Source organism: Trachemys scripta, chromosome 6, assembly GCF_013100865.1.
Source record: "Trachemys scripta elegans isolate TJP31775 chromosome 6, CAS_Tse_1.0, whole genome shotgun sequence".
Classification (NCBI taxonomy): Eukaryota; Metazoa; Chordata; order Testudines; family Emydidae; genus Trachemys; species Trachemys scripta.
Window position 1 is genome coordinate 21876753 of NC_048303.1, and position 22202 is coordinate 21898954.

At 40.2% G+C, this 22202-nt stretch overlaps 1 protein-coding gene across 1 annotated transcript; it reads left to right on the forward strand.

The window, feature by feature from the left end:
* The first annotated feature begins 4763 nt into the window (after positions 1-4763).
* Positions 4764-22097, forward strand: DNAJC21 (DnaJ heat shock protein family (Hsp40) member C21). Its single transcript, XM_034773361.1, has 12 exons — positions 4764-4955; positions 6436-6529; positions 7244-7367; positions 8188-8310; positions 12264-12568; positions 14166-14320; positions 14726-14813; positions 15123-15281; positions 16050-16089; positions 17597-17790; positions 20239-20314; positions 21594-22097. The coding sequence occupies exons 1-12, from the start codon at positions 4781-4783 to the stop codon at positions 21759-21761; spliced, it is 1701 nt and encodes a 566-aa protein (XP_034629252.1). The 5' UTR covers positions 4764-4780; the 3' UTR covers positions 21762-22097.
* The last annotated feature ends 105 nt before the right edge of the window (positions 22098-22202 follow it).

Sequence of the window (22202 nt, forward strand, 5' to 3'; positions counted from 1 at the left end):
GCTCCTTGATATTCCACCCTTTTCTCTATTATTCTAATTTCTAGTGTGGTAGGTTCTGTACAAACACAGAACAAAAAGACTGTCTCTGCCCCCCCCAAAGAACTAACACTCTGAAGAAACAATTGTCTTAGCTTGGGCCTTGTTTAAAGTTATTACTAGCAAGAGCAGTCAGGCCTGCAATTAGCTAACTGTGTATGCAATGCATGCACCAGAACTCAGTTCTGGTAAATGAGATTCTGTAACAGAAAAATGAGCTCTTCGTGTTAAGTAAATGTTTACCTAAAATGAAATGAGGGGGAAGGGGGTGTGCACTTTATTTTTTAGTACATTTTAAGCCTGTGGGGCCAGGGACTGCCCTTTTGTTCTGTGAGTGCACCACTCCTAGTACAATTAATAAATCACACACTTATAAGATACTTTCAGCATCTGTGGGAATTTTTTTTCATCTAGTAGGAGCAGTGTTACAGGCTTTTAGTAGATACACATCAGGTTCTATTAGCTAGGTACCTGTATTGATTCTGCATAAAGCTTTTCATTAGGGAGAATGGTTGTGGTGAAGGAAATAGGAAAAACTACCCGTACCCCTACCACTGGTAAGAAACGACCAAACAAGGGAATATGGAAGAGTAAAAGGTTAAATAGAGGAATGAGGAGCTGAATAGGCAAGATTTAGTTTTTCTATGTTGTAGTGTGTAAAAGGATGGCTGCTTAGTGAGCACCCCCTTGTGGCCAGGGGTGGTTTGCAAGCACTTCACTTGATTCAGGCCCCTTAAGCACTCCACACAGTCTCTTGTGTTTAACAGCACCTGCATCCAGAGTTGGTTTATTAAGATTCAGACTGTTCTCTGAGTTCCTAATAGCAAATGGCTCAAACATTAGAGTCCCCTAAATAAAGTCCATAATACAAAAGTTCATAGTTAGCCCTGGTTCTTTGTTTTTCCTATCCAGGCCCTTCGGTATGTCGTTATCCTCAACTCAAGGGCACAATTAACTTTTTTCATTAGTCCAAATTTTTTGCCATTCCTCTTAAATTTTTCTGTACTGGACTTCTGAATTCCTGTTTACTCAAGGGTAGTTTTATGTCAGTTTCCATTTCTTACAAGTTTTTTAGCTGCTTTATTTGCCATTTCATTCTTCTTTCAGTATGTGCTGGGATCCTAGCTAATGTATCTATCTGTACTAATTCTATTAGAAATACAGTTTCATTGATTAAATTACTTGACATACTGAGGCACCCTTTTTAAAATCACCATAAGGCCTGAGATTGAATCTGAAAAATGACCATCGCTGCTGGACATACCTCCCAGATCTCAGTTAGTAGTAGCATAATGTCTACTAGTTTGGCTGTCATGACAGCTACAAAATTGGATATTCTTTTAAATGTACTAATTCCAAATTTTGGTATATGCTGTCACTTCTCTTCCTGGTTTTTTTTGGGGGGGGCATCTGTATATATTTGACAAAATCAACTCCACTTTTCATGTGTATACTGGTACAATTCATTTTTAATAGCTACTGTCTTTTTTTTACCCTTAAGTTTATAAAATAAATCTAAATCCACATGATGAAGTTTTGATGTCATTTAGCTTTTCCTTTCAACTTCTGCATCCACATTGTAACTTTTAGAACTTCTGAGGGAGAATGCAGTCTATATACCAGCCTCCCTACCGTGGCTGGAAGAGAGGGTAGGGTCCCACTCTACACAATAGGGCTCTTGATCCTGCACCCTTAAAGGAACAGTGTCCTGGGTTTTCTCCCTATCTAACTCTCACATTCCAGGGTGCAATCCAGTCCAGTGAAGGGTTGTCACCATCTGCCCTGAAACCTGGGGTGCCTCACTGTGCTTTGCTGCCATAGCTCCCAACCTGGGCCACTCACAAACAGCTGCAGGTCACACCCTGCAACATGCCAGCATGTTCCAGTCACATGGGCTTCCATCAGCCTTGGTCACCACTTGCAGGGTGACTCCAACACACTCCCAGTCTAAAATTTTTCTCCAAAATGTGTGTTCTGCACTGTCCAGTCCTTTCTTGGACAGATCAGATATTTTAGGTCCATTTGCTCCATAAGGAACAATATCCAACAGTTTGCTACTTTAAATGGAGTTACCCAAACAATTCAATTTGAATGCAACACCAGATTAGTTTTGATTAAAGAATAAAACAAGTTTATTTAACTACAAAGAGATAGAATTTAAGGGAGTATAAATTTTATAAGGCATTAAAGTGAGAAACGGTTACAAAAGAAAAATAAGTTTTAGCACCTGAGTTTTATTTAACAAGCTAGACTTGGTTCAAGGTAAAATCTTTACCACATATTCCAAACAAGAGGGCTGACTAAACTTCAGGTCAGGCTACCTCCCAAAGTCATATGGCTGTGTATGGGGTTTTTTTGTTTGTCTTATTTGATGAAATGAGATAGGAAGAAAATACCTTGTGGTGGGTTTTGCTCATCACTTTTATAATCCAGTCACCTTTGAAATGCATCTTCCCGAGGATTATCACTAGATAAAGTTAATTCCCTCTGTGAGGTTGTAGTCTTGTGGTGAAAGAGGTTCCATGCTGTTTGCTAAAGAATAGATTGATCTGTTTCAGCTCCCCTTCTTTGCCAAATTCTGGCCACTGGACAGGTGATTGCCCATCAACTTTGATGATACCTGACTACAGGCATCAGCCTTTCCTGTGTCTTTGAGAAACAGGTTTATCCACTCCTCAGGCTTGTCTGATAGCCTTATGTCAGTCATAATTTCATCTTATATTCATAACTTTACATATAATGTTGCTATTTAGATTCCACCATGACACTGTTGACCAGTGAGTTATTCATTTTCAAATGATACCTCACAAAGCATACTTTGTACAAAGATTATAATAGTATATAGGGTGTAATTATAGGGTGCATTTGGTCACACCCACTCATTCCCTGGTAGCACATCTCTCTTCTGCTACCAGGCCATTTCCTGACCCTTTGTTCAGTTCAGCTCCTGGGAACAGGGTCTTGTGCCCCACTCCACTCTTAAAGGGATAGTATGTCCCATTACATGGAGGTTACTTGGCACTAGCCAGTGACAGCTAAACCAGTGCAAATAAAGAATCTTATAAAATAATGAATTCAATCACAGGACTGTGGATTGTATAGGATGGGCTTGTTCTATTAGTGGAAAAATTGTTTGGAGGTGCTAAGCAACCAAAAACCAAGACCTGGCAAATCTTTGAGCTAGTATCTTTAGGTAAGTGAGTAAATTTGCAATCTGGTTGGCTGCTGCTGTCCAGTGATGCCTGGAGAGTATTATGATGAGAATGCCTAGCTGTAAGTAGACCTTGTCTATACTACAAAAGTGAGTTTTATAATGATTGCTAAACGTGGGTTATGGCTCAACTTTGTTACAAAAGAACTAAATTAACTGCATCCTTGCAGATGTAGTATAGCTCTATCTGTACAAACTAGGCCACACTGTGATTCAGTCTGGTTAAGCTGCAGCAAAGTTCAATTTCAGTTGTTTACATAGTGTAGATCGGTCACAGATGTTGGAATGGAGGATTATGCCTCTCTGGTTAGTCTCATTACTTGTGACTGCACTGTTCAACAGTAACCAAAGACGGCTGCTCTCTTTAAAATCAGGTTACGTACACATGAAAGTTAGGCTGATTATATGTATACTTCTACCTTCCAGAGATTCATGTCAGGATGACAAAACTTTGGCACTGCAGATACAGATGAATAACGTGCTGGAGACTGACTGCTGAGGTGGTTGCATGGGTACCGTGGAAAAGGCTGGATGCTAGAAGTGCAGTGGGAACTTGTCTCCCAATACTGGATCAGCAGGTGTTCTTAAAACCTCATTATTACAGAAGTATATTTATTCTCTCTCCTGTCTGGCAGACAATTGAGCTAACCCCTTCCTCTACACTGTTAGTTTTCTGATACCATTCTTTAAAAAAAGGACTACAGAGCCTATTTAGTGCTGAGTATCTTTAACATTGGCGGGCCAGTACCAGCTACCCCCAAAGAAGGTGAAAACAAACCTGCAATTAGGGAACACCCAGTCCATAGAAGAAGTTAATTAGAGCTGGGTGCTTGTCCTACAGCTTGGGGCTGTTTGTCACTTCCATACATTTTGTTTTTAACCTTTTACTAATATAATGTAAGTATTTTCCCCAGCCTTTAGCTAACAGAAGTGCTGTGTGTTAACAGTCTGTGCCCAAGAACTTCAAGAAGTGTCTTAAGTTAATTTTATACATATAAAAAGAAACAAAATGCCCAACACTGGTTACAAAACAGAGACAAGTCCCACCTGATTGCTTTGTGATCTCACCTCAGGGAACATTGACCCACCTCTTCTAAAGCAGCCAGGAGGATCCCACTGCCAGGCTAGGGTGACCAGATAGCAAATGTGAGAATCCAGCAGGGTGTGTGTATGTGTAAAAGGCACCTATATAAGACAAAGCCCCAAATATCAGGACTGTCCCTATAAAAGCAGGACAGCTGGACACCCTAGGCCAGTGCTTAATCTCTATTGGCCAACTGCCAGGGAACTTCCTCACCCCCAGCATTCCACCCTACCAAAAGACTTCCACCGGCCAAGAACCTTGGCCCTCCTAACATTCTATCCCACCAAGGGACTCCCACCCACCACGTAACATTCCGCCCCTCGTGGCCCCGCCCCTCGCCCATCTGGCCCCGCCTCCCGGGCAGCTGTCTCCTGGCCCCGCCTCCCGGGCCGGCAGGGGGCGGTGGCCTAGTCTCTTTATGGCCTGTGCGCGCCTTCCGGCCCCTCCCTATGCGCTGCCGGCGGCGAGACCGGCTGGCGTCCCCCTCGCGCGGAGCCGAGCCGGCTCCTCGGGTTCCGCGCGCCGCGATGAAGTGTCACTACGAGGTGCTGGGGCTGGCGCGCGACGCCTCTGACGAGGAGCTGAAGCGGGCGTACCGGAGACTGGCGCTGCGCTGGCACCCAGGTACGCCGGGCTCGGGGCCCCGCACCGCGCGTGGCCTGCTCCTCCCTGCTGGGCCGCCCCTTCCCCGCGCCGGGCCCGGCGTCCGCCCGCCCTGCGGGGACTGTCCCGGGCCGGCCCGCACCATCGGGGGGATACGGCCGCGCCACCATTCCCCGCTCGGAGAGGGCCCTGCGCGCCCCGTCGGCCAGGCCAGGCGGGCCCATGCCGAGGGCAGGTGGGCAGCGGGCGGAGCCGCGAGGGGCTCTAGGGACTCTGCGGGGCCAGACCCCGCGCCCTGGCCCAGCTCCCGTGTCCCACTGGCTGAGCCCGGGGCTCCCATCGCCTGGCCGGGCCGGTGAGGCTGCCCCTCCCCTCCCCCCCTTGAGGCATCGCTCAGGTATGTGGGTTCGGGGCGGGGCGCCCGGCGGTGTGAGACCATCTCACGGGTATTTCTCCTGGCTCATCTGCCAGCCTCGTTTCCCATCCTCTTTGAAGAGCAGCAGGAAGTGTGAGGACAGGGGCTTCCCAGGGCCCTTCCCCTTCACTTCTGCTTTAGGGGGTCAGCCTCACCCTGAAAGTCTCCCGAGCTTGGTACCTAGCAGCGTACAAGTAACATCACAGAGGTTAAGGCAGGAAGGGACTCCCAGATCTAGTCTGATCTCCTGTATATCCTGGGCCACCACCGTACACCTGCACATCAACCCCAGCAACCGAAATTAAACCACAGTAACACAGCCCCCGGGAGACTAAACTGTTATGTGCCACAGGCAGAGAATTAGAGGTACTGAGGTGTGCCAGTGTCCAAGGCCTCTGCAATGGCAGGGAATTGATCAACTGAGATACATCTAGATGATATTGGCAAGCATCCCATGCTGCAGAGGAAGGCAAAACCTCCCCAAGGTCATTGCCAGTCTGACCTGTGGAGCAATTCCTTCCAGACCGCATGTAGGATGACTTTTCAAAATGTCTTTCATATTTTTCCTGTTCGCTTTGTGCGCTCAGTGTCACTTTATGTATAGTCAGTTTCCCTTGTTTGCAGCCTGGAACAGGGAAGAGTACACTTTCTTTTTAAATAGGAAAACTTTATTTTAAAACCACAAAAGTTGTCAAGACGACATTACACCTGTCTCTGAATCTGAAACTATTTTGTAATTCTTATTGAAATTGACATTGTTCCTTTAACTGTTTCTTTACATGCAGCAGTATAACTTTAAGTTATACTTAAAGTAAATATTAATTCTCCAGACTTGTTCTTAATATGCCTGTTAATGTGGCAGAGTGATGGTGGAAGGCGAAACATTAATGAAAGCTGAAGCTGGATCAGCAGTCATATTTTAGTCAGTTGTGGTGTACTGAATACATCCGATAAGGGCCTCGAGTTGTCCTTCTGAATTGACTTTTTTTCTTCATTTGTCTGATTTCCTAAATAATTACTTTGTGACATGAGTCCCAGCTGTTGCTACAATCTTTATGGTTTAAATTGTAATGACTTCTATTGCAGACAAAAATCTAGAAAATGCTGATGAAGCAGCAGAACAGTTCAAATTAATCCAAGCAGCATATGATGTACTGAGTGATCCTCAAGAAAGAGCTTGGTAAGTAATATTTGTCTGCCAGTGGAGCAGAAAAAACAATCTAACAAAGGGCTTGATTTTGCATTAGTGTCTTAGGCAGGACTCCCATTGAAATCATTTATGATTTCTTTATGTTGGTAGTCTGGATTGAGACTTTAGCGGTTAACAGCCAGTTAAGAGGTTTCTCCCACCAGTAACGATGTATACAACTGTTAGGTCCTGAGGTTACAGCTACAGAACACACTAGTCGTATTCTTGTAACAAAGAACACTTGAAATCACATTTTAAAAATTGTGTTCCTGGATCGATTTGTTGTGTTTTAAATAGTTTTTGCTTCTGGTTCTTTCTCAAGTGTGTCTCCCAGGTTTATAGTTGCATGCACCTTTTTTTCCTCCTTGGATAACAGTGAGCTGTTTACTTCATATGTTTAGCTATTTTCTCAGGAAGCACTGTTTTTTCACTTTTCCACATACTGAAAGAACGAATGGCACGCACCAGCATAAAAGTGGGGAGGGCCTGGAGAATGTGTTTAGAGATCTGTAGAACCTGTAATTCACATTCTTGGAATCGTCAAACATTTTATTCAAACAAGTTAGATAACTTTTTTTATCCCAAAAGAATTACAGTAACAGTAATAGGTATTCCATGAACAACTGGAAGGTCCCACACTACCTGGGGTTTTCATCTCAGTGATTGTCTTAAGTTATATGTGTTCTTGATGCTGTTTTCTGCTAGGTATGATAACCACAGGGAAGCTCTGCTGAAAGGAGGGGTTGATGGAGAGTATCAAGATGATAGTTTGGATCTGCTGCGCTACTTCACTGTTAACTGTTACTCTGGATATGGTGATGATGAAGAGGTAATGAACTGACTCTACTGGGTCAAGTTAAAACTTTTTTTTTTTTAAAAAGGCAATGGAAGTAAATTGGTGCATTAATACACCATTCTTAAAATTACCGAACATAAGTAGAAAAATGTTTACGGTAAACTTTAAAAAAGGGGGTGTGGGAGGAAAACATACATAGGATATTTAGTCAGCTTTAAATGTCCCCTTAATCGATACTGCTGTACAATTGTATACCAACACTTTACATGTAATACATCCCCAGGCACTTCGCTTTCACTGTGCAATCCCATTATGCTGAAATGTTTCACAAATTGGAATGCTTTAGGATATAAAAAGCGGCATTATGCCAGTGCTCTGGGGTATGCACTTGTTGCCATTTAACTTCCAGATGGCGTTTAAGGTGTTGATCTAAAAAGTCCCAAATGGTTTGGAATATGCCTGCCTGAGAGATTGCCCATCTCTCTGTGATACTGCCGTAGCTGCAGTGAGCTGGAACACCCTTAGCTTATAATAATGGGGCTGCTGGTAGGCGATTCTTGTCTTTGGAATTCTCTCCTGCCTTAGTCCAACACAACTGCCTGGGTCACAATGGGTTTTTTTGGTATTAGTTGATTGTTTTTGTTTAGTTGTTTTTTTTTTTTTTTTTTAATTAAAAATTGGAAGGGCTCTTAGAGCCTGGCATAATCACTTAATTTTGGTATGCAAAGTCTTTATTTTGACTTAAAACTGTTACTGTAGAATTTAAATAATCTTTCTCTGATGTTGATCATTTTAATTCTTTAGTTGCATAGGCATACAATTAATTTCTCAGTAACAATGGTGTATATTTCAGGGGTTCTTTGCAGTCTATCGTCAAGTTTTTGAAAATATTGCAAAGGAAGAGATGGAATATATATCTCAGGAAGATATTGAAGAATTCCCTACTTTTGGATACTCTCAGAGTGATTATGATAAGGTAAGATACATAATGTTTGGAAGTCTAAACTATTTTTTACACCGTAATATCACTAGGAATTGGGGCTTAATCCATCTCCCTTTGAAATCAGAGGAAAGGCTCCCATTGACATTATTGAGAGTTGAATCTGGCCCAATGTGTACATAAAGTCTTCCCTGCCTAACCAAAAGCTCTTATTTAATGCCTTGTGTATACTTAAACCTTTCGCTGCTTTACCTACACCGACATAGGTAGTGTCAAAACCCCTAGTGTAGACGCAGCGAAGAGTCCTGTGGCACCTTATAGACTAACAGACGTATTGGAGCATGAGCTTTCATGGGTGAATACCCACTTCGTCAGATGCATGTAGTGGAAATTTCCAGAGGCAGGTATAAATATGCAAGCAAGAGTGAGTCAGGCTAGAGATATCGAGGTTAGTTCAATCAGGGAGGATGAGGCCCTCTTCTAGCAGTTGAGGTGTGAACACCAACGGAGGAGAAACTACTTTTGTAGTTGGCTAGCCATTCACAGTCTTTGTATGCAGTTATTCCAGTATAAAAGTGCATATATCAGTATAGTTTATTCCAGTTCAGTGAAGCAAAATAGAATACACTGGTATAAAGCTCCTTATACTGGCATATTTATGTTGCCTAAAAAAAAAAATCTCACCCATTACTAGCTTAGTTATAGCCGTAACATTTAAAGTGTGGACTAGGCCTAAGAAATAAAAGGATAGATTTAATCCTTGATGTCTGATGGAAATCAGCCTTGCCGATGTTCTGTAGTGCTATGTATTACAGCACGGAATACCTGAAGACGTAACTATTTATTAAGAGACTGTATTTGTGTCATATAATTTTACCGTTTTATTAAACCACAATTACAAAAGTAAAACTTGCTCACTGCATAACACAAAATACGCGAGATAGTGGATAACCAACAATTGTGACTGCTGCTGAAATCTCTCCCGCCATCTAAGGCTTTTCATGGTGATGCCCCCACTTTATACTTCCATGATACCATCTATACTCCCAGCTGTTCTGTCATTTCTTACTTCCTCTCCCAAAGGCTGATCCTTTCATTCTGCCATGCCAACTAACAACTAAAAAATCTCCCGTTGTAAGATTGTTCCCAGAACCTACTGGCATGTTTATGCTGCCTTCAACAGTAAGCTAGCAATCAGCTCCCTGTATAAGCACTTAAAGAGCATTGGCACTAAATACATATTCTAATCTGTTCCTTCTTGCGCTTACCTCTTCGTAATACTTCCTCCTAACATTTAAATTATAATATTCTTTTAATCAGTTGTGAGTAATTTGTACATATCAGATGGAAAACTAGTATGAAAACAGGGACAAAATATTCCAGTGAAATGTGATTTGCGGTAACACTATTTTCACTATGTGTATATTAATATACCTTCTAGCCTATTGAGACAAGTACTCTAAATTTCCCAAGATAATCAAAGTCCTAACACAGACTATTCGAGAAAATTGTTTACGAAAGTCTGTAGAAGTTGGAGAAAATAGCCTGTTACAAACTGGACTGTGATAAGGGGTTTTCAAGACTGCAAGTAAAATCTTGGGTTGGCATAATGAGCTAACAATTGTAAAATGGGAGGAAATGTTTATGGGTGACTCACCAAAATGTTTTGATGGAATGAGGTTGACACACCATTTTTGACCTTGTTTATCTGGGGTCACTAAGTGGAAGCTGTGGGAGCCATGGATTAAAGCAAACAATTTTTAACATTGACAATGCCACCGTTTCCTGGGACCCTGAGATCCACCATGACATTGTTGGGCCTTCATCATCCTGATCCTGGAAGGCATTCTGACCAGACTGGGCCAGAAAGATGGAACCAGATTGTATGCTGCTTTTAGCAGCCTTGGTTAAATCTGATGTGAACCTGGAGTGTGAACCTTGGGTTCCTGTTATCACCCCCTTTCTCTGTCACTGTCCTTCTACACCTTATTTCTCCTCTTTCCTATCTATCTCTACCTTCTGTTTTCTGAAAGTTGGACTTAGCTGGCCAGGACTGCACCTTTCTCAACACTTCTGAGAACCTGTGGCTGGAGAGGCCACCTAAAAGCAATGTCTTAAACAGCCCAAAGCTGGTATGAGTTTGGTAGGTCTCAGAGTGGCTAATAAGACCATGTGCTAGGTCTGTGTCTCTCCACCAGCAAGGTTGCAAGTGAAAATCAGCACCAGAGACAAGCTATATTTTTTATATTTGCTATTCTTTTATCTTCCCATGTGCGCCTTTTGTCTTAAAGGAGGAAACCGCATTGGTCTTACAAAAGCAGCAACAACAATTTAAAACCATTTAAACTAACCTCTTCTTGCTACCTCCAGAATGGGCAGTGAATACCATCTAAGACGGTCAAGTGGGGCTTTTCCCTATAAATAGCTCTATAGAGGCAAAAGGAATATGGGATATTGCCATAATAAAAGGCTTAGTAATTTTCATTTCAAATGCTTAAACTGTGAGGATTTTTTGCATCTCCTTAATAAATGGTTAAAAAGACTTTTTTTAATGGCAGTTGTTACAGTGGGAGTTCCCAGCAGTATCTTGACAGGAAAACCTACATGATGCTTAACTGGTTGTTAATCTAACAGTGAAGAGGGGTTTCACTACCATCTTATCCCTTGTTGGGCCAAAGATCTACCCCCTTACTGATGCCACAGGCCAATGGCAGCTTTTTTTAATTAACTTAGTGTGAACTTGGAACTTGGTTTCAGTAAAATTTTAAATCTTTTTCCACATAGTAAGAAATATCTTGGATTTCTACAAGGCATTGGATTTACAACCACATGACATCTTGATTTAAAAATTTGTATATGGAACTAACAGCATACGTTAGATGTATTAAAAATTGGCTCACTGACAGATCTCAAGATGTAGTTGTTAGTGGGGAGACCTCAATGAGTGATGCAGTTTTCTAGCAGAGTCCCTCAAGGATTAGTTCTTGGTCCAGTGCTATTCAATATTTTTATCAACAATTTAGATGTTAAATCTTTGCTGGTTACATTTGCAGATGACACAGATTGGTCGGGTAATAAGTAGTGATGAGGATTGATGACTGTTATGGAGTCATCTGAATCACCCAGTTAAATGGTCACAATCAAACAAAATACATTTTAATACAGCTAAATGCAGGATAACACACCAAGGAACAAGAGTGCAGTTTACGCCAACAGAGTGGGAAACCATCTTGGACAGCAGTCACTCAGAAATGCTGAGGCTAAAAGGGCTAGTGTGATCCTTGGATATATAAAAAGGGGAATACTGTATTAAGCAGAAATAGGGAAGTAATCTTGCTTTTCTACACAGTAGCGGTGGTAAGGCCGGTACTAGGATACTATGTCCAGTGTTGGTGTCTGTGTTTCAAGAATGTGTAAATACCAGAGAGAGTTCAAAAGAGAACCACAAAAATGATCCAGGGTTTGGAGAAAAGGGCGGGGGGGGAGGGAGAGCGGGGAAGGGGAACCTTACGATGTGAAGCTTAAGGAACTCGATCTGTTTAGCTTATTGAAGAGAAGGTGAGAGGTGACTTGATCACTGTGTATAGGTATTTATACACAGAAAAGATATGTGATTAGTGGCCGCTTTTCAATAGGCATAATAAGATCCAGTGGCTGGAAGTTCAAGTTAAGCAAATTCGATCTTGAACTTAGATGCAATTTTCTACCAGCGAGGGTAATTAAACAATGGAACAGTTTACCCTGAGAGAGAGAGTTCAGCACCGCATGGAGTCTTTAAAATGAGATTAGATATCCATCTAAAAGACATGCTTTAATCCATCTTCTGGGAAAAATTCTATGCGTTGAGTATACAGGAAGTCAAATGAGATGAGTGTAAGGGTCCCTTCTGGTTTTGGAGTTTGTATATCTATGAAAATCTAAATAGACTTTGGTAGCTTTTTTTCAATATGATGTCTTACAACTTTTGCCAATTCCCGTCTTTTCAACAGGTAGTCCATCCTTTTTATGCTTACTGGCAGAGTTTCTGTACTCAAAAGAACTTTGCTTGGAAAGAGGAGTATGACACACGGCAGGCATCAAACCGTTGGGAGAAACGAGCTATGGAGAAAGAGAACAAGAAAACTAGAGACAAAGCAAGAAAGGAGAGGAATGAACTGGTTCGTCAGCTAGTGGCTTTTATTCGTAAAAGAGATAAGAGAGTACAGGCACACAGAAAACTCATAGAAGAACAGAATGCAGAAAAAGCTAGGAAAGCAGAGGAGCTCCGGAGACAGCAAAAACTCAAACAAGCTAAGTATGTAAATATTGAAGGAAGCATTTTTGGAACTGAGAAATAATCATGGGAGATTCATATTGGGTCATATTTTTACCACCTGCAGCTTACATTGTTTTAAAGAATAAATGTTGGCATTTCGAACTTTTGTCCTTAAGTCTGAGATTTGAAGACTGAGCTGCTCATGGCAGAGACAATCCTCCTTGTACCCAACACCTTGTGGGTAGTAAAGAAATATGAAATAAGTTTTAATCAGTATTTTATTGTTGTCAAAGTCTTCAGTGCCACATAATCCACAAAACAAAGGTGGTAGCAGGTTGGCAGAAGAATGCTGAGTATAAGTGAAGTGGGGTGGGAGTTCCTTTTACTTTTTAAGGGGATCTGTCATTCTTTTATCACAGAGTATCACAGTTGAGGGATATTTTGTATCCGGAATGGCATTGGTGATTAAAAGCCTTTTTTTTCATCTGTTTGATTAATGTTTGCAACCATTTTCCTTAGATTTGGACCTTGGCTGTGTAACTTGTACCTTTTCAGTAATCTAGTCTAGAATTCAGTGTGCTTTGCGTGGGTCTATACTTTAAGACCACTTAAAAGCTACATTTGACCAACTGCTTGGTAGTGTTGTTTTATGACAAAGTTACTAACTACCTTACCATCATGCCAAGAATATTGCACTATATAAACTTCATACCCCAATTTGTTTCTTAAACTTTGGGAACACTTTAGAACATGATAAATTTTTGCTGAGGAAACAATGTACAGGACTGATTAACTTGAGAGCAAAGGTGCTTCTCATTTGGTAATAATCATATACCTCTGAAGGTGAGGAGTTTATTAGCCCATGACAATTCCTATCAACTCAGAATATCTGCATGTTAACTAAAATTTTTGATATTCATTTTAAATGAAAGGAACAAACTTGCATAAAACAATGAGCTGTTAAACTCAGACTGCTAAAAGGTAAACTTGGGGAGGGGGGAACAAGCCTTTTTGCTCTTCCTTCCCCACTCTCTTATCACTTTTGTCTTTTGCTCCCCACAGGTCAGAAAGAAGTACTCTCCCTGGGCTAAGTCAATATATTTTGTTTATATTTCAAGAGTGAATTAGGAGCAGGGCACTGGGATTCTCTCACTGTAAACACAAAATATATTCTTGGCACAAAAGAGGCAGAGAAAGGAGCTTAAATATTTAATCACTCTTCTTTCCAGCAAATCCATAGGCCCACTTTCCTTGTTTCTGGATGTTTTTAATAGAGTGGATTTTTTTTTTCCACTGAAGGTAATGAAGCCCAAGTGATGGTTTTGCTGCAGGCAAAGAGCTTGAAAATTGAGTGCGGAAGGCAATTGGAGCAAAGATCTGAATAGCTGAAGTACAACTGTTGAGGAGTAATTGTACAGTAGTTATGTAAATCAGACACTCACAACCTATCTGTTCAGTTTTCCAGTCCCTGCAAAGAAACTAGTTACTGGTGTGTGTTGGATTTGGTTGAGACAAGACAGCTTGGGGGTTTCGTTCTTTTTAAATAAGTGAACATGACCAAATAATGACCCTTAAATAAAACACAGTTACCACTAAATTATCTGAAATATAAAAAGTTGTTGTATTCTGCTTAAAGGCTTGGTGAGCAATATAAAGAGCAGAGCTGGATAGCTATGTCTGATCTAGAGAGAGAATTGCAGCAGATGGAAGCACAGTATGAAAAGGAATTTGGAGATGGATCTGATGAGGAGGAGGAAAGAGAGGAACAGGAGCCAAGAGAAGGAATAGATGGTAAGGGTCTGTTAATGTATTTTTGATTTGATACCTATAAAAAGACCTTGCAGTTGCTCCATATTTGTATGTGCATAATCGTATAGTTGCATTCAAATCCTCGAGGCTTAAGTCCAGATTCCCTGCTGGCATATGCCACTAACTTCAGTTGAGCTATTTAAGGAAAAAGTTTAGTCCCATAGTGTTCTGTTCTCCTTTCGAACACTTACCTTCATGTTAGTAATGGATGCTTATTTGTGGTTGTGCAGGGAAGGAACAGATTATTTAGGGGGAGAGTTCTTATCACTCTGCACACTTCAGTAATCCTAAAGGGCTTGAATGGGCATTGTTGAAAGCATGCTGTCTCTTTAATTACTCAGTATCTCCTAAGAATCACTCAGCTAATTTTTCCCCTTCCCTTTTCAGATAAACTGAGTGATGAAGCTGAAGGCATTGAATTTTATGATGACTTGTACTGCCCTGCTTGTGACAAATCCTTAAAGACCGAGAAAGCGTAAGTTTTGTTTCTTTGAAAAGCTTGGAGACTTTCAGATTCACCTAGGTTATCTGGACGCCCAATACCCATTAAAGTTAATCCACTGTAATGGCATTTGGGCATCCACATGCCCTAGGTAGCTTTGAAAGCCTTAACCCTTTTCATTCAAGTAGGTATTTTTTGTATTAGAATTTCCTACTATGAACACTGAAAGGCATTAACCATTGTCATTGATCAGAGACCTTTATATGTAAATGAAATAAAATTCGCTTAAAGTAACAATTGCTCATGATTCATAGTCTAGTAATTATCTACTGCTCTTTATAGAATGAAGAACCATGAAAAGTCAAAGAAGCACCGAGAGATGGTAGCGCTGTTACGGCAACAGCTGGAGGTGGAGGAGGAGGAATTTTCTGTATCTACAGATGACAAAAATGAAGTGAATGCCAGAGAAGATGAAGAAATGGAAGAAACACCCAAACAGAAGTACCTTAAAAATAGATTGTTTACACTTACTATAGCATTTGTTATAGTTCCACTACGTAATAGTGGTCTTTATGAGGCTCTGAAAAAGAGTCCTGGGATAGGCATATGATCACATCAGGACTCATTTAATTGTACTGCACAAGTTGTTAAAATATCTCTTTGCGTCAATGTTCCAACAAAAAGAGTAGATTTTTAATGATATCAGTGGAATGAACTGTTGTAGGATAATGGTCTCCCACTCCTTATATTCTGGCTTTATAGAAAAATAAATGCCAAGGCAAAGCAAAGATGTTAATATTTTAAAGCAGGAGATCTTGTTACAGGCCAAGTGTTTATTGTGTAGGTACAGCATTGTCTGTCAGGCACTGAGACTAGCCTAGAAAACTTGTTTGCTTCAGTTAATTGGAAGCTAGTTTATGCAAGATGCAGCATACTTTTAAAAGCTGTACTATGTTTATGATAAAGCTGGTTTCTGAATGTCCAGTCATTAAGGATTGGATTTTTTTAATTCAGTTTGAGCAAGAAATCTACAGAGACGTCACTAAATACCATAAATAGCGCACAAAACAGCTAACTGTTTTCACTTCAGGAGTCTGACAGTGTTTTTTTTTTTTTTCTAGCCATGACTTCTTGTTGCATTTGTGATACAAGTGAGATCAGAACTATTATCACTTAAAATGTAGCATAGAATTATTGGTTTTTAATCTTTCTAAAATATAATATTGGCAATCTAAAAATTTATTCAACTCTTCACTTTTACCTTTTTAGACTCTCCAAGAAGAAGAAAAAGAAACATAAAACGATGACGGTATGTAGTTTATACAAAATCTTTGTGACTCTATTGAAAATCTTGGTTAGCTATTTCTGTGGTCTTCTGACCTAGCTTTCCAGTAGTGTAAAAAATTGAGGGAATTAGGAATTCTAGAGACTGGAAAAAGCTGCTAAATTTATTACATCTAATCGACTGGTGTATTTCTCAAGGAGTCCATTGTTTTCAAAGACACTCTGACTCCATGTCTGTTTTAACGCAGGTACTTGTATAACCCCCATTATTGTAGTAGTATCAGAGCACTTCACAATCTTCGGTGCATTTATCCTCACAACACCCATGTGAGGTAGGGCAGTGCTGTTAGCCCCATTTGACAGACAGCCTCTCTGTGCTACGGTTTTCGAAGTGGCTTGCCCATGGTTACATAGTAAGTCTGTGGCAGTGCAGGGAACTGAACTCAAATCTCGTAAATTCTAGTCTAATGCCCTAACTACCGGACCATCCATTCTCTCAGCTAGAACAGGTTGCTGGCTTCCATTCAGGAAACAGTTTTCTGAGCAACATGCATACAACAATCACTCGACTCTGACAATATGGCCAACTATTGTCCAATATATAATCTTCTATTTTTGTTTAAGATTGAGAGAGGCAGTTCTGAGTGCCAGAGGTATAGCCAGAGGTGATTTGCTGCTAATCCACTGGCCCCAGGAGAAGCATAATACTGTGCACTAACCTTGCCAACAGCACTCAGTAATCCACAAAATTCAATAATCTGTACTGGGCCTTTCCCACATCCATGCAAATTAGTGATGTTCTCTTGTAGATTTAGTTTACTTGCAATCTTGGTAAGCCTCTTTTGTCTGAGTTTACTAAAGTAACCAATGTACTGATTCTCCTTCTCTTGTCTCCCAGCACCTCACTTCCACCCAACACAATTCTAATTGTTACCCTTTCAGTGTTGCTTAAAAGGTTGAGAAAATACATTACCTAGTTGCCTCAGATCTCCTTGACCCTTGTCAATCTGGGTAAGAGTTGCAGTGTTTTGGCTGAAATTTTCCTGAGGCAAACACCTGGCATGGAAAATTTCAGCCCGAATGCTTAAGTTTGGCAGTCATAAGCAATTGAAAACAAGGTCTTTTAATGGAAGTGTTGGGCAGCTTTAATAATAATGGACCTCATAGAATCATCTAATACAAAATTACAAAAAAAAATGTTAAATGTTTCGATGTATAGATCATTCCATCCTCCCTTCTTTATGCCTTAACGGCTATGTGCTATGGGTTCTTGCAAAGTCTGAGCTGTGACTCTTAGACCTTTGATAAAGACTCTTTGGCTCTCTTCTCTTCATCACAGTCTGATTCTTTCTCAAAATGCTACAGCCAAAACTTCAGTTCTCTTCACCTCACTGCGTCTCTCACAAAACATCAATGTAAAAATAGACAAGCTAGATTTTCGTTGAGGCAAATTGTTAAATCTGCAATTACTGTACACACAGTTGCCAACTAATTATCTGAGAGCAATAAATACACATTTTTTCTTTGGATAGACGTATGAAGACTCTTTCAACAACAAAACTACAGATGACGCTACAGTTGAACAAAAAGAAGCGGACAGTGCAGACCGGGAGGACAGCATAACAGAAGAATTGGAAAATGTTGGCCAAAGAAATATTGCTTCTGAAAAAACAAGTGCTGCAGAAACTGTAGATGAAGTTAATGAACCAAAAAGTGAAGCAAAAAGGTAACAGCATCACTTTGTGATGACTTGTAATATATGACTGACTTTGTTGCATTCTTTAGTTTAATAGTCCATGTTTTAAAGGCCTGAATTTTCTCTCACCAGTGTAAACTGAAAGCTACTCCACTGAAATTGAGTTATGTCAGAGTAAAACTGGTATAAGTTAGAAATGGTTCCTAAATTGGCAGTGGCTTTAGATTGCAAATAAATAGCCCACACTTAATAAATGATCAGTATCCAGACAAACCATCTTGTTAGCAAATATGCTAATCTTGTAGATAAGTTATTTGTTTTGCTGTTAACAATTTGATTTTATAATGTCTTACAGGGGAAACTGGCGGGGCACAAATGGGAGTTAGGCACTTAACTCATGTTTGTGCCTTTAAAAACCTCATTCTGTTAACTGTGTAGCAACTTGATGAGTGGTTCTGGGCATTCATTATAAAGATATTCTTCATAGTTATCCAGAGAGTCACCAAAATTGGGCAGTAGTTCTCAGCCTTTCCAGACTACTCTACCCCTTTCAGGAATCTGATTTGGCTTGCATACCCCAAGTTTCACCTCACTTAAAAACTACTTGCTTACAAAATCAGATCTAACAATACAAGAGAGTCACAGCACATAGTTTCTGAAAAATTGCTTACTTTCTCATTTTTACCATGTGATTATAAAATAGATTGAATTATAAATATTGTACTTACATTTCAGTGTATAATATATAGAGGATAAACAAGTCGTATGTAATTTTAGTTTGTTCTGACTTTGCTGTGCTTTTTATGTAGTCTGTGGTAAAAGTAGGCAAATATCTAGGTGACTTGATGCATCCCTGAAAGACCTCTGCGTACCCCCATGGTTGAGAACCACTGCAATTGGGTATAGGCAGCAATTTTGTTTATACTAAAGTACTCATTTTTGTAAAATTAGAACTCTGTTTACGGTCTTAGTTTTTGGTGAGAGCAAGTGGAACAGAAATTTAAAATGCTTAAAAAATAAGCTGAGTGAAAAAAATGTACACATCATACATTTATGCATTTCAATTTAAGTGAAATATTCCATCAATAGTAACTATTTAACATAAGAATGGCCATATGGGGTTAGACCAGTGGTCCATCTCTCTCCATATCCTGTCTTCCGACAGTGGGCAGTGCCAGAAAGAATCAATGGAATAGGGCAATTATTGAGTTATCCATCTCCTGTTGTCCAGTACCAGCTTCTGGCAGTCAGAGGCTTAGGGATACCCAGGGTAGCTACAAGGACATACGGAGCCGGGTAGGGAGCCTGCCAGCCCTGCCAACCCTCCCCAGCACCACCAGGGGTCCTGGGCTATGTGCCACTACCTGCTTTCTCCCCGTCAGCATCAATGGGGGTCCTGGGCTGCTGCCCACCTCCCACCCAGCACCTCTGAGGGTCCTTGGGCAACCCCCCCAGCATCTGCAACACTCTCGGGCCACCCCCCCAGCACCTGCAACTCCCCTGGACCACTCGCCCCAGAGCACCCCCAGCCCAAGTTTTAGTCAGGGGTATATAGTATAAGTCCTCAGCAGGTCACGGACCGTGAATTTTTGTTTACTGTCTGTGACCTGTCCATGACTTTTACTAAAAATACCCATGACTAAAATATAGCCTTAGTTATTTACTAAGCATTGTGGAATCCTTACCTCCCTTACTCTCCAGCTTTAAGGAAGTGAAGTGAATGAGACAACTGCTGCTTCACCTTCCTTACATTTTCAGTACACAGCAAAGATACGTATATTCACTTGTATAGTGCTTCCTTTCCCAGTAAATCTGTAAGGCCCTGTGCATGTGCTTTTTTGTGAAAGCTCACGTTTGGCCCAAACCAAAACACACAAAAAGGCATGTCTCCTCTGCACAGACTACTTCCAGGTCTAATGCCTAACTCCAGCTGTTTCAGCACTTTAACTGTTTAGATTTCTTTTAATGCTAACAGATTTGTAAAGTTCATTTTATTTCCCCCACTTGTTCTCAAACAGTTGAACCTATTTTGCTCAGACCTTTTGCCTATGAATACAATAAAATTCACTTTTGGACAAATGCCAAGCCTGGAATATATATTTCAGTCCTACAGGCAAGTTTCAGAACATTACAGTGGTCTGAAATGGGTTAGAATGGAGAACAGTGTGCACTTTTCACTTCCATTAGAAGTGAAGGTGGGAGGGAACCCTCCAAGTAGTGAATCACACACAAAAGGTTATTTATTAAGCAGAAATTAATGGTGACCAAAAAACTGCCTTAAACGCTAGTTTGTGCAAAATATTTAAAAAAAAATAAAAAAAATTTAAATATCAGCCCATTTAGGTCCCAGTCCAGTACCATGAGATTTAAAAACCTTAGTAATTTAAAACTATCAGTCCTGCTGAATGTGTTCATAGAAAAACTTGGTTCAGTGTGATGACAGGTAATCTGAGATCTTAAACACTCTTGTCTTTTCAGCATCCCTAAGCCTAAAGGAAAGAGAACCAAGGATACAAAAAAATCTGTAAAGGTAACTTCAGAGCTTCAAGATAAGGTATGTGGAAAGTATTTAAAACTACAGATTCTTGATGGCTGGTAAACAGTATAATGTCCAAAAAACAAACGACTTTTGGTCTAGTAGTTTTCCAGCTCCTGACACTCTTCTCCTGTTCTCGAAAGCTCTTTTGCCTGTTTTTCATGTATTTGTCCATAAGACACTTTCTGTTCATGCATGTTTACCAAAATCTAAGAAAAGTGGAAACAAATTCTTTTCTTTGGAGGAAAACCGTTCCTCTTTAAAGCTAAATATTTCAGCTTAATCTAGGATAGTCTTCTACATACATCGATCTTGGACTTCCAGATCCATCTAACCTTAAATCTGTCTTCTGGCCTCTATGTGGAACAAATGAGCTGTTGTCACGATATGTTTGTATGGTGCCTAGAGCAATGGGGACTCCCAGCCTAGTTAGCTGTGTTAGGTACTAATGCAATTCAGTTTAAAAATAATGGCCTGGCTATTTCCTTAAACATATGTAGACCATTACTGTGAAACTGTTTCAGTAGCACCTAGAGGCCTCAGCCAGGGTGGAGCCCCATTGTGTTATGCAATGTACAAATATAGTGACAACTCAATTTTATAGATTAATTATTATTATACACATGCTGGTGGATGTAGATCTGGATTTTTTTTAAATCTGTAAGTAGATCTGGAAGGATTAGATTTAACTTGGTAACTGTTTATAATCATCTTCTCCCCAAAACAGTTTCTGTCCTTAATAGAAATTTACAGACAAGAGTTAGACATGTTGATGGCACTTAGTTTAAAAAAAAATCAGTCATATTCCTTCTCTCACATGTTAATTTTCTGAAATGCCTACAGTCACTCAGCTTTAAACAAACATATTAGTCCTTTCTGCTAGTATGAAAATATTTAACAAGAAAAAAATTGGGAATATAATACGTTGAAATTTGCTTTAAAAGATGAGCCCAGGAAAAAACTAATATCATAGTTTTGCTTTAAGGGATGCTGTTTCAAATCTTAGTGTTTCTTGCAGATCTGTAATTCATTTAGGAGCCTATTTGGCACTTAATAAGGAGTGCTGAATCAAGCTTATTTGCCATAGAACATTTTCAAATGTTCAAAAAGAGTTGGTCACGTTTTCCTGAATGAATCATTCATGCTTATTATCCATTTCAGAAGTTATCTGTTTGTTAAAAATAAATGTTAACTGTTCAATATGCACTCTTCCTTAGCCAGTAAAACAATAAAATACGGTTATATTGTTTCCATAGTATCTACTAACATGAAGCAATGTATTTTTTTCTCCTACCAGAATGAAGATATTCCTATCCACTGTATAACCTGCAATTGTGAATTTCAGTCCCGGAATAAACTGTTTGAACACTTAAAGGCCACAGGCCATGCAAAAGCAATGCAAGCACCAGCTGTAAATGGTGCTGGGAATAGCAGAAGCAAAAAAGAGAAACGTAAAAACAGATAGGACTTCGCTTGTTTTGAACTGTCAGTTTTTGGATGCATATCTGAAGAAAACACTCAAAACCAAAGGACAGCAATCCTACTATCTAAATTAAATTGGGAAGCAGGTCTTGGGCCTGCAACAGTTCAGTGTGGCAAAACATTTTTATCTTGTACAAAAAATTTGTTTAATTTTTTACCAACAACTAAATTGCATCTGGTCATTCCAGGGGCTTTAAAGTCTTGAAAAAATAACAAATATTCTTAAAGCTGGTCATCCTAGATACCTGGTGGGACTTGTATGAATGAAAGTGTACAGGGGGGAGAAAATAAATTATTTTAACATGTTCTTTTTATTTTACAGAGCTCCTCTAATGAGTTAGGATGGACAGGTATCTGTCTGACCATCTGTCCATGGTAGACCACCATAACAACAACAAAAAACTTATGTCTTAGATTTCTACAT